General features: G+C 31.7%; 1 protein-coding gene across 1 annotated transcript; it reads right to left on the reverse strand.

Annotated features, from left to right (window-relative positions):
• Positions 1–2,158: 2,158 nt before the first annotated feature.
• LOC112514237 (11-beta-hydroxysteroid dehydrogenase-like 2) lies at positions 2,159–5,824 on the reverse strand. The gene is made up of 6 exons (XM_025120570.1): positions 5,642–5,824; positions 5,356–5,548; positions 4,765–4,850; positions 3,235–3,366; positions 2,607–2,735; positions 2,159–2,383 (listed from the first exon to the last, which is right to left on the reverse strand). The coding sequence occupies exons 1-6, from the start codon at positions 5,822–5,824 to the stop codon at positions 2,159–2,161; spliced, it is 948 nt and encodes a 315-aa protein (XP_024976338.1).
• Positions 5,825–13,305: the final 7,481 nt, after the last annotated feature.

Consider the following 13,305-nt stretch of genomic DNA (forward strand, 5'->3'; position numbering starts at 1 on the left):
ATTCTCGAAGCTTAATAAATTGATGACGTATCTTGACAAGATTGGAGACAAAACAGAACATTAGATTCGAGAACACAGTATTTTTCGATTGATGATATCGAAAGACACGGTTGGGTATTGTAAAGATCTAGGCACAAAAATTGACTGCTAACTGGACACATAATTATTTCACAGCTACTATCAGATAACGAGTTCTTTTCAGACTTTAGACCTGGTTTTTAACCGGTACTCGAGGTAACTCCATTTCCAGTCCTTACTCTCGTACCCTTGCAACCCTACACGTGGTATCCACACTCCCATCTGCGGGTCCCATCCATCTCCGGATCTCCAACAGATGAAAATAATTTTTTTTATTTATGTTTTAAAAAAGTAACGAAATAAAAATGATTTATTATGTTTTTAAACATGAAAAAAAGAACGCGTCATTTTTATAAATATACTCTTTAAAAATATATCATTCATCATGAAAGGTTGTGTTTTTTTTATATTATTTTAGTAATTTTTTTAAAGGATTTTAATTTATTTTCTTTTTCTTTAATCAATTAATTATGTATTTAGTTAAATTTTATCGTTAATTCGTCAATAGTTTAATTAAATTATTTGCTATTTTTTTCAATTAGAAAAATCACCAACGGAATATATTTTAACTTTAATTAAAATAAATTTTATCCGTGATCCTTTTCAATCTTTTTTTATTTTTTAATTTGAAAAATCATTTACATAATATTTTTTATTTTTAATTAAAATATATTTCATCAATATTTTTTTTAAGTGTAAGTACTTTTTTAGTATATTTGTTTCATTTTATAGATGTAAGTACTTTTTTGGTTCAAAAAATGTTTAGAGACTTAATCGTTTAAAATATGAAAGTTCATTTGGTTCAAAAAATGTTTACCAAATTAACCAGTTTTATATGTCAAAAGAATGTATCTAACAGGTTTTAGAAAGTCCAATGAGTTATTTAACATATTTTGGAATGTCCAAGAACTTATTTGTTCCAAAAAAATTGTCTAAGGACTTAATCATTTCAATCACTAAAATTATTGGGTTTTTAGACCTTTTTCTTTATAAAAATATATGAATAATTTATTTAAATGAAATATTGGTTGTCAAAAAAATACAATAGTTTAATTATTGCTTAATGTTGTGATTTTTTCTACTTTAAATTATGAATCTAACATTAATATTATAACAAATGTTTAGAAATGAAAAAAATAATAATAAAACACAAAATAAATTAATTTATTGTTCGTTTAAAAGTTTTTGGACAACATTTTTTATACTCGCTTCTTATTCCAACTGATTTTATTCCAAAGATGTGATCTTAGAGCTGGCTTGCATTCCATATACCATTAATAGGAACTGCTTTATGATTTTGCAGTGTCTCTGTCTGCACTTTTTATTCATCTTTTTCGTTCACTTTTTCTAACATTTCTAGAACCAACTAGTTCATCCGGACGAGACATCTTACAATGTCATGATGCGCCTATTTCTATGGTCATTCTTTTAATAAATGTCATGATGCGCCTATTTATATCTTATATACGACAAATGTAACAAATAAACTCACACACCCTCCTCACTATTAATGAGGTTTGAACCACTGACCTCCTAAGAAGCAAGAGGCTCAGATACCACTAGGCCAAAGACCCTTTGATATTCATTTGTCTATATTGTTGTAACCGGCTATGATATATCATCAATAGTACAACAAATTTGGTGTTTTACTATTTATGACAGTAAAATAGTGTAAAAAACAGACCATTCATCGGAGAGGGTTTGATGCAAGATTTGGTGCATTCACTGGAGATGGTCTAACATGTCCAACTCGATCATTAAGCCACATTGATAAGACATACGTTACTACAACAGTATTTTTTCATATACGCAAACCGTAACCTCAAACACTGTTAAGTGGATTTTATATAAATATTGCATACTGTTTGCAACATATTTTAGAATTTATTTGTTTGACCATTGAACGATCAAGCATCTATGTACTATATGTTCATTTCCTTTTAGAGAACGCATGCTCAGATATGAACCACTCGTAATTATCATCTGTCATATAATTTGACTCAAACAACTACAGTACTTTTAAGACAAACACGGATACGACTTACACGTCTTTCTCCATTCCAAAATCAGCAGGTTGAAATCAACGAGACTTGTGGGATCTTGCTTTTTTTGACGAAATATTTGGCCAAGTTACAAACAGAAAGTTCATAACCCAGTTGAAAATCTCTGGACAGAGTATCTTCCATAGTAATACTGTCATCATCCACGGTGGCTCTACAACATATTTATCTCCACATTTGGTGCTATTAACAATCGCCTTAACACACCTTTCAACTGATACCGTTGGCGCCCACTTTACGTTTGCCTGGTCCAATATGAATTCCAAAACAAAATAAAGAAAGCAAAAAACCATCAAACAAGAACCCTGTGGAAAATAGAGATATCTGCTTCATATCATAACACAATAAAACTTATGAACACTTGTAAATTGTATTAATGGATTCTTAAAATACTGAGTTGTGAGCTTGTATTTATTCACAGATATTGATGTATACTGTGTCGAAGAAACTAAGGGATAAAGTGTGTACCTCTTCCATCCATTTTTCCTCGGTCAAGTTGGAATCAACCAATCCTGGAGTAACGATTGTTATATCAACTTCTGAATCAAGCTCCATCTTTAGGGTTTCGAAGAAACTTACCAACGCGGTTTTACTTGCCTATAACACCATTGTGATAAAGAAAACATAATTATATATCAGTAACGAAACTTTTTTAACAATCATACTGGGGTTTTCTACCAGCAAACAGCTTTCTTGCGAAAAGAACAGGTAAAAAAACGTTGTATTTCAAAAAAAAGACTGATTTTGGATAAGAATGCTGATTTAAATGTTATTGACATTTATAAAGCGTGTGTCTTTTTAGTATTAAAAACAAGTTTGTAAAAAACAAGGGAATACTATTAAAAGCTTTGGTAACTTGGATTGTGGTGCACTGGTTAAGCCAAAAGGGGATGTAGTGGAAAATCTCATCTACTGTAGGCTGGAATCCAGATGCTGCCAAACCTCTTGCAGTCATGGACGTTCATTTACGATGACTCTAGTCCGTTCATGGTTACCAAAGGCATTAACTAATGCACATAAGCTGACTCGGAAACCCAAAGTTACCCAAAAAAATGAATCAAGATAAACATGTAAAGCGGTGAATGTATGTACTCACATTGTACACGCTTAATCCTGGAGTCCCGCACCAACCCCCACAAGAACAGATCACGATTATTTTTCCTTGGTTCCTCTTTAGATGTGGAAGTGCAAAATGTGTGGTATAAACAGATCCCCAAAAGTTAATGTCCTGTATAACAACAAAGTATTGAGTTCTACTGCTTTATGTAATATTTGTGCAAAAGGATTTGTAACCAGCAATTGCAAACCACCCATATAACTGTGCATCAAAAACAACATGTAAAAAAAAATCAAATATACAGTGATTTTAAAGAAGGCAAGAGCTCAGTACTCACAAGAAGTACAACTCATACTATTTTATTGAAATTTTGGGTTTTATCTGTGTTTTTTACTTGATCAGTGCAATATCATGATCTTTTCCGAAATAATGTATTACAAATAACAAATTATATCAAGGGTCAAGTGGGCTTAATGAGTTTTAGAGTAAGCTACAAATATGGTTCTGTGGTTTGTCGAAAATAATAGTTTTTGTCTCTATAGTTTTGAAATTACAAGATGATCATCATAGCTTGAAAAAACGCTTAGATTAGGTCTCCCCTTTTAACGGTTGTTAAAAAATTCCGTTCATGAGAGATATTTCCGTTCTTTTTATAGATTTTTTTTTTCTTTTACCCTTATCAAAATCGATTTTATGATTTTGGTTCTTGTGGTTTTTGATTGGGGTAAAAGACAAAAAGAAATCGATAAAAGAACGAAAGTACTCATCATTTAACCGTTAGAGAGAGGGACCAAACTTGCACATTATTGCAAAACACAATGACCATCTTGTAACTTCAAAACTACAGAGACGAAAAATTCTTATTTTCAACAAATCATAAGGACCAAATTTGTAATTTACTCAAAGTTTTAATAGTATTTGTTAGAATACTACATTGTTTTTTTAACCTACCGGGTTATATTTCTAATCAATTGGAACGACATCATATGCAATATTTTTATCAACGGAGCGCTAATCAAATAAGAGTCGTCACCTTCACTTATAGGATAAGGCTCTCGGTCCTGTCCACTGCTCTTACTGGGCAAGATTCTAAGTCTTTGTCATGTACATCTGGTAGGGTAATTGACCCAGTAAACATTCGGTAAACGACCCTTTGTCCAACTTAATCTGGGTATAAATGTAACGAGTTTCACTTTAATTTGTATTTAGCGATAGATTTGTAACTACTGATAACGTGGATTTCAAGTTGCTGCACCAAAAAATGACACATCAAAATTAATCGATGCCATGCACACTGGAAATCCATTTATGATTTATTTTTGTTACACTAACTGAGAAAAAATTATCGTTATACTAAATAAAAATTTAAGTGAATTTCGTTATATTTTGATACATTTTTTAATTCTAATCTTTTTGAAAGAAAAAAAATATCGCATACGTTGTATCTACAATCAATCTTAATTCATCACCTAGTTCAACTTGATTTGCTCGAATTGAAACCTGTATTTATATCCAAATCAGTAACACACAGATATATAAATACGATATGATTGAAAGAGAGATACGTACCATGACGGGATTATCATTAGGGACAAAAGTTTGGTCTTCAAAGAAACCGTATGTTGCAATGGCGGCATTGTTCACAAGATAATCCACTATTAAAACAAAATTACACTTAGTGGCTGTTTGGCAGTTGCTGAATGGTTCGGTGCAAAATAATTAAGTGATCAGAATGATTAAGTGGCTCTAATGATATAGTGCAAAATGAAATATAATTGTTTGGTAATTGTTTACAATGAAGTTAGGGCGCTTAATGGTTAAAGGAGACCCATGATACAAAATTATTCAGAGGGTTTTAGAATCATTAAGAGGCAGATTTTTTTTTTGCCAAACAAGATTCACCTCTTAACGATTCATACTCTGCCTGTTAATAGAACTATTAAGAGGTAAACAAACAACCTCTAACAATCACAATATTTAATATTTAACTAATTGAATTTATAAAGTTTGAGTCCTTCGTTACATCATTTCAAACAGAACAATGGTGTTTCATTGCTGAATTTAATTAAAAAAATCTATTGATGGTTTGTTCAAACGGTAGGCAAATATTTACTTGAAAATATCCAGATATATTTACAGAAATGTAAGTACGTGACTCACATTTACCGAAATGTTGGATGGTTTGTTCAATTAATCTGCTACAATCCTGATGTTTGGAAACATCTGCAGGGATCGCAATCACATCTGGTGATCCCATTGCCTTTGCATCTCGGGCCACCGTCTGCAGCTGCTTCTCTCTCGTTGCAACTAAAGCCAAACAGGCCCCTTCTTTTGCATACTCAATCGCCAAATGCTTTCGTACATCCAAATTCATAACAGAGTCATCAGTTGTTCCTTTAAACGTAATCAAAACTTCTACAGGTAAAAGTTTAAAAACAGATCTTACCTTACCAATACCAGATGAAGCTTCAGTAATGAGTATTACTTTTCCAGCAAGTTCTTCAAGATAAACAAATCTAAAGCAGACTCTTAACAAATTGAATAACCAAATCAGAGGCACATAAAAGATGAAATTGATGATCGAGTAAAGAAGAAATACGACATTAAACAACTCTCTGGTAATATCCATCACTACGATCACACAGTTATATGTTAAACATTAAACCTTATAAGCAGTAATAATCATCGTCGTACGTCGAAAACTGTTTCGCTTTTATAGTGCATTGTTTTGGGAATTGCAAGAACACCCCTCTGGTTTTATGAATTCTACTTTTGCCCCCTATTTATTTAAATTTGTCACAATCCCATCCATCATTTTAATAAATTTATTATGATAAAACCTTTTAAATTGTTTTTATTAAGGAAAATAAGAAAAAAAAATTAACAAAAAAAAATTAATAATCTATTTTTTTTAATAAAAGGGTTTTTGTGGGTTTAAATTATTTGAACGACTTTTAACCCGTTTTCATTATTTTTCAAGAAAAAAAAATACAGTTCAAATATTACATCATCAGATAAGTAAGTCTTGTCACGTTTTAAAAACCGTTGCATATGTCAGGATCAACATTATTCGCTCCGCTTTATTATAATATTTTGTTACAAAGATGGTATTCCTGAACCAACTTTCAATTGTAATCGCCTTTTGGTGTTCGTAAAAGAAATTGTGGTTGACATGTCGATTTCTTATGTTGAAAACTACTATTAACGAACAAAAAGTGGTCCTAATATACTTTTAAACGTAGTCTCTGACGTATAGCTCAGTTGGGAAAGGGTGGGATGACATTGTCCAAATATAAGACAGGTTTGAGTTCAATCTCAGGACCCCACTAGCCTCAAACGCTAAATGAGTCAAAAAATCCCCTCACATTGGTCCATGTTGTTTGTCTAAAGTAATATTTTTTGTAACTATAGTTCTAAAATTACAAAATGGTCATCATGGTTTGCAAAAACGTTTAGATTTGGTTCTAGTAATATAAATTACGACCATAATATCATCTCGGCATCTCGAGCACAAAATTTGATGGATTGCTTTTCTCCTATAAGATATTATTTTAGATGTTTTTTTCTATCTAAGGTTAGAATTTAAAGTTTTTTTTTTATTAACCTGGATATCTAACCCGCTGTGCGAGCCGACTAATCCCAGGGCGACCACCTGCTTCGCAGATAGCCCAGAGTTACCGCATTTGAACCTCCGTAGTCACGAGGGGATTTTTATTCCTCCTTGGATTTAAACCTGGGACCTCCTGTTACTTTTGACATTTGGAGCCAAGTTCAAACCAATCAGGCACCACCCTTATGGTTAACATATATTTGTTTTAGGATATGTTTATTTCATATGTATTTGGTTATTTTACGTCTAATTTTTTTTTTATATTGTGAAACAAAAATACATGTAAAATAAATACATTGTGAGACAAATATATGTTAATCAATTAAATCATTTAGATGATAACACACTGTGAAACAAATATATGTTAATCATATAAAATAACACATAATGTATTGGTTTTTCTCAATTTCCTTTATGGGTGTGTTTTCTTCACGGTTCATTGATTACAATCGAGTTATCATAGTTTACTAGATTTTAAAGTTATATATATATATATATATATATGTGTGTGTGTGTGTGTGTGTGTGTGTGTTTTTGTTGTCATAGGTTATTTTGAGAAACGGTAACTATTGAGAAGTCATCTTAACCCTTCATATGGTCAAGATCAGATTTGACTGCTCAATAATTGCGACTTTCACTGATCAAAATTTGCAACTATGCAAAAAATTGAAGAGATAGTTATGTAACTTTTATAAATAGGCGGCAAACGGGTTCATATGTGAACCCGTATGATTCACATATGAACTATATGTTCATATATGTGAACCCATGTAATTAACATATGAACTATTTTAAGTGATTCACATATGAACTAATTAATTGATTCATATATGAACCCTTGTAATTCATATATGAACTAATTAACTGATTCACATATAAACTCATGTGATTCACATATGAACTAATTAACTGATTCATATATGAACATATGTGAATCACACGGGTTCACATATGAACCCATTTGCCGTTTATTAGTAAAAGTTACGAAACTACTCTTATATCTTCCACATACCCATGCAAGAAATTATCCAATACTTCACAATCAAAACCACAAATGTTGATAAGATGAAAGGCCTGGATCATTTATTATTTCTTAAATATTTACCATTTTTCAAATCAACCTTTCTCTATACTATTTTCTTAAATATGCAAATTGTTTAATATTCTTTATTGCAACCAAAAAACAAGAGAGACTAATTTATATATTTTCTTCCCCCAAGGCATCATTCTTGGCATTCTCTCAAGCACTTCTAAAAATTGCACTCTCCACCCTCATCTATCATTATTTTTACAAATTTAACCCCTACAAGTTATGTTTCAAGCCTTCTTTGTCTAATGATTCTAGCAATAAAATCATCAACCAACTTGTTCAATTCTTCGGCGGGCAAACTCACGTCCCCATCACCCTCCAAACCCTGGTGTTTTTCTTCCTCAACTGCTTTTACGTTCTGTTCCGAACAACTTAAATCTTCTTCCTCATGACCAAATGATTCGGTCATGTTATCAACACCTGATTCACAAGTTTCTTCATCATTGCACAATTCAAAAAACTCATCACGGTCGCCCTCGTTGCTAGTTTTTGATCCACAGATCATCAATTGCTTCTCTTGTTCTAAAGCATCGTTACTAACCCTCATAGTCGTTTCTTCCTCAGTTGAGGAGATAGCCTGAAGTTGATCAATACGCTTGCATTTGTATTTATCATGGCAAACCTCTTTGTAAGCCTTAGACTTAGAGGCAAAAAACTTCGATTCTCCCAATAGGAATAAGACAATGAGGTTGCCCATGATGAACAGAGCCTTGCTAGTGATGAAAAATGAGGTTATCTTAGGAAGAGAGAAGAAGAAAAAGACGTTGAAGGTGGCACAAAATGGAGGGTACCATAACGGACTTGAACAAAATGAGGTACATGCTAATGTGGTCAGGGTATACAAGATGACATCGTTCAACAGTTGTTCCCCTTTGTGCTTCTTGGTTGCTCGTGCCCGATAAACATGTATCCTTGAAGGATCCATTCTTTCGGGGGTTTTACAGACCGAAAACAAATCTTTCAAAAGAAAGATACGTAATAGGCAACTTTCGATGGCTTGTTGGTGGTTCTGTGGTTCATACCGCTGAACATAGAGCAATGGTGGTGGTGGGATATATAAGGAAGAAAAGTAGGAGTTAATTTAGTGGGATTTCCATCACATGTGGCTTTTTCTTGTTTCTTTAAGCAATTGTATTACTTTTGGAAAAGTTAAGGGGGTTGATTGATATTTAGTGGTGAATTATTGAAGTGCTTTTGCTTTTACCCTAAATTCTTTATGAGTTGCATGGGATTTGGTACCTCTCTTATTGGAGGTAGTCCATTACTCCCCTTTTTGAGTAGAATATACCAATAAATATCACTTGTATCTCTTATTTTTCTTTTAAATAAGTTAGGTATATTTCTGTCATCAGATTTCCAACTTTCTCGACCTTTCGGCACATATCTGACAAGTGTTCAGGAGTCCCTCTATGTAATCTTTTTCCTTCTTCTTGTTGCTGCATATCTCGTTTGTACACGTCTTCCCCGAACTGTAATAAATTTTGTATTTCGACAGTAATAAGTTTTCTTGAAAGCTTTCTAAGCTTGTTTTTCCATTATTCAGCAAAGCTACAGCTAAACAGATGAAATCTTTAAACCTGAATCAATACAACGAGTTCGACAGATTGTCAGTGTATTTACAGAACCATCTTCGCAACCAACAGTACGATTCAAAAAAAAGATGAAGGAAGTATACAAATAGCACGAATACAACTCTTCACATCAGCTACAAACATATAAATCATTTCATCGTTTATTGAAAACTTGACTGGTTTTAACAGTAAATTTATTTCCGATCTGAAAAATATCTTTAATGATTGTAACAGTCACACCAACCCGAAGAAAATTTAAAAGGGGGAAGCAAACCCCACTAAAAAAATAATGTGGTCTAACTTTTGCTTGTTTCATAATGAAACAAGGGTTCCACTCCAATGGGTTTTTGTATACCATCCATTGTTTCAACCCATTTGATCAATTTTGTTGGATTTCTTTTCATGATTTTAAGTCAAATAATGGTTTTTTAAAACCAAATTGCATATAAACAACATATATTTTGATTTTATTTTGAAATTGTATAACGTATTTTGTTCGGATTTTTGTTTTAGAGAACATACGTCTCAAAATTCTTTTTTGGTATATCCAATGGAGCTGTTTACTTGCGGCTTAATTAGTCTTATTGGTATATCTGGCTTATTTGCACAGCTTATTTGGGTTGTTTACTTACGGCTTATTTACATAGAACATGGCTTAATTGCACAGATAGAAATGGTGTGTTGTCCTCATTCAGCCGCAAAAATGACACTCCTACCCATGGGCAGACCTGGTGTGGTGGCATGGGTGGCACGTGCTACCGTATTATTTTGCGGCCGAAGGGTAAAAAATTTAGGTTTGTTAACGGTGCAACCGTATCGTTTTAGAAGGTGTTACCGTATTTCCCTGAAATCCAAATGGTGCAACTAAAACCCAAACAAAACAAAGCCCAAATAACCAAAACCATACTTTTTGTAATTATTTTTGGGTATATATTGACCGTTTTCAAAAGATGAAGACGCGTCGGGTACAAGTTTAGGAGTTGTTTATCGGTACTTAGGGTTGTAAACGAACCAAACGAACACGAACGGAGGCTTGTTCATGTTCGTTCGTTTAACTTAACCGAACGAACACGAACGGTAAACGAACGAAAATCTATGTGTTCGTGTTCGTTCATTTAGAAATAAGGTGTGTTCGTGTTCGTTTATGTTCGTTCGTWAACATGCTAAACGAACGTAAACGAACGGACTAAACGAACATAAATAAATATTATTTGAATTCAAAGTAAATAAATAAATTATAATATATTAAACTTAATATATAAACGAACATAAACGAACGAATATAAACGAACGTAAACAAACGGTAAATGAACGAACGTTCACGAACATAAATGAACGAACGAGACTCTTGTTCATGTTCGTTCATTTAACTAAACGAACAAAAAAAATAGTTCACGTTCGTTCATTTATTAAATAAATGAACATAAACGAACTTCCCGCCGAACGGTTCACGAACGGTTCGCTGAACTTCGGTTCGTTTACAGCCCTATCGGTACTATAAAAACCATATTTTTTGTAATTATTTATAGATGTATATTATACTATATTAATTATAAGGTGCTACTGTTTGGAAAAAAAAAATTGGGTCCGTCCCTGCTCCTACCCCTTGTTTAAAGTATCGCCTCCTTCCCAAATGAGACACCCCATCATCAACCTCTTTATGATTTTTTTGTTTTGATGTTCAAATAATTAATATTGGGGGGTAAATCGATCATTTATGTTATTCAGATAGTTGGTTCAGATTAAAAAAAAAGTAAACAACACTCATTTATCCAGACAGACAAATTTATCCGGACAAACAAATTTATCCATACAGTACTTAATAAAAAATTTGGTAAACATACTGTATTGGATAAGATATTTCTTTCACATAAAGGAAATAGTATTTTTTTTTTCAGTAGCATATTTTTTTACTGATAAAATTACAATATGTTTCAGTTTTATGATCGTAAGATTGAGTTCAGATTTGTGACGCTACAGATCCCAAGGTAAAACGCTGACCCAATAATTTCAAGTTCAATGTAAAACTGTTGTGAAAGTTATTGGTAACCTATAATTTTAAACTTATAAGAATCTCACAAATCTACTTCTCTATCCACATGAGACAACTTGTTATTGTATTTTTATTTCTTGATTTCTTCATATCATCAATTAAAAGACTTAGAGGTCGTTTAACAAACACTTACCCGAGTAAGCGCTCACCAAATCACATTACCTAATCGGATGCATATGGCACCAAGAATCTTACCCGGTAAGAGCGAAGACAAGTACCGAGAGTCTTACCCAGTAAGTGAAGGCGACGATTCTTACCACAATTAGCACTTACCGGATAAATTGTTGCACATGATACAATTTTGGTGGATTAAAACGTATCCCGGTAAATAAGTAATAGCGTTGAATTTTTCTAATAAACGCTTACTCAGGTAACAGTTTGGTAAACAACCCTGTTTTTTTTTTAAAGCAGAGACCAAAATTCAAAATTGGCTTTAAATTATTTACCTTTGCCGTACCACTTACCCTTTTATAACATAAAAATGAGCACATACTCTTTTCTTCTTGGAAACATAAGTTTTAAACCATCTTTTTGAATCTCAATTGTTAGACCAACTATCTATATCTATACTATCTTATAAAGCAAATTTAACAAAAGTCTTAAAATCTTAAAATATAAATGATCAAGATATCATTTATATCACTTTTTCACCCCCTCCTCTCCTCACATACACTCACCCTCTCACAACCCATTTTTTTAAAATTATAATTTTAAATTTATACTTTATACCCCTATAATTAGTTAATTAATTTACTTTATGTTATTTACTTTTAAATATTTCATTTTTAACTTTTATCAAATTAATATACATAATCGTATATCAATTAAAATATGTTTAAAAAATACATTTTTATTTTAACAAGTTACACCATTATAATCGTCTCATTAATACCTTCGAAATGAGTCCAATATTCAATAGTTTTTTTACTTAATTATATTATTATATATTATATATACTGTAAAAAAAATATTTTTAATATTTACAATTTATACTTTTATAGTTATTTATTTATATATATATATTATATATATTGGGGTTAGGCTATCCAAATTGCACTGTATAATATGTTCCGAATTAATATGTTCTTGGGTTTTTTTGAAATATATATATACATGTATTAATTCAACCTTAATCTGAGTTTCTGGACAAGAAAGAGGTAAACAGTTGAAATTTTATTCTAAAACTCATCTTTTTTTTTTATCTTTTCATGGCTTATGATCTGTCAAATTTATAGTTTTCTTTATTGGTTTTGAGTGTTTATCTTAAAACTCAAGTTTCTTGGTTTTTTGCTCTTGTTGTAAATCGAACACATTTGTGGAGTCGTTTAAATATGTTCGATTTTAAATATATTGGATTTTAAATTGTCATACAATTTTTTTCATCGATAGTCTGTAATTGGAACCATAACTCTTATTTATTCAAATTGTATTAATATGTAAAGACCAAATGTAACATATATCATCGTTAAATCTTATCTTATAAAACCAGTGGAACTTCAAAATCGTTAAAATTCATGGCTCCCGCCGCATTGCGCGGGTACACAATTAGTCTATACTATATCATAAAACATTTGACAAAAACTCTTAAAAACCATTTTGTATGCATGAAGTACTGTTTATTGATACATATTACTTAAAATTTAAGATTACAAATAAATTGTGCATAAATACAACTTATTAAAGCTCCATACTTGAATTCGTCTAACTAACTGCAGATAAACATAATCAAATATTGGATAAACATCTTATTTCAAATACTTAGTTATTATATTTATAAAAAATTATA

Source organism: Cynara cardunculus (genome assembly GCF_001531365.2).
Source record: "Cynara cardunculus var. scolymus isolate 2C chromosome LG 6, CcrdV1, whole genome shotgun sequence".
In the NCBI taxonomy this organism is placed as follows: Eukaryota; Viridiplantae; Streptophyta; class Magnoliopsida; order Asterales; family Asteraceae; genus Cynara; species Cynara cardunculus.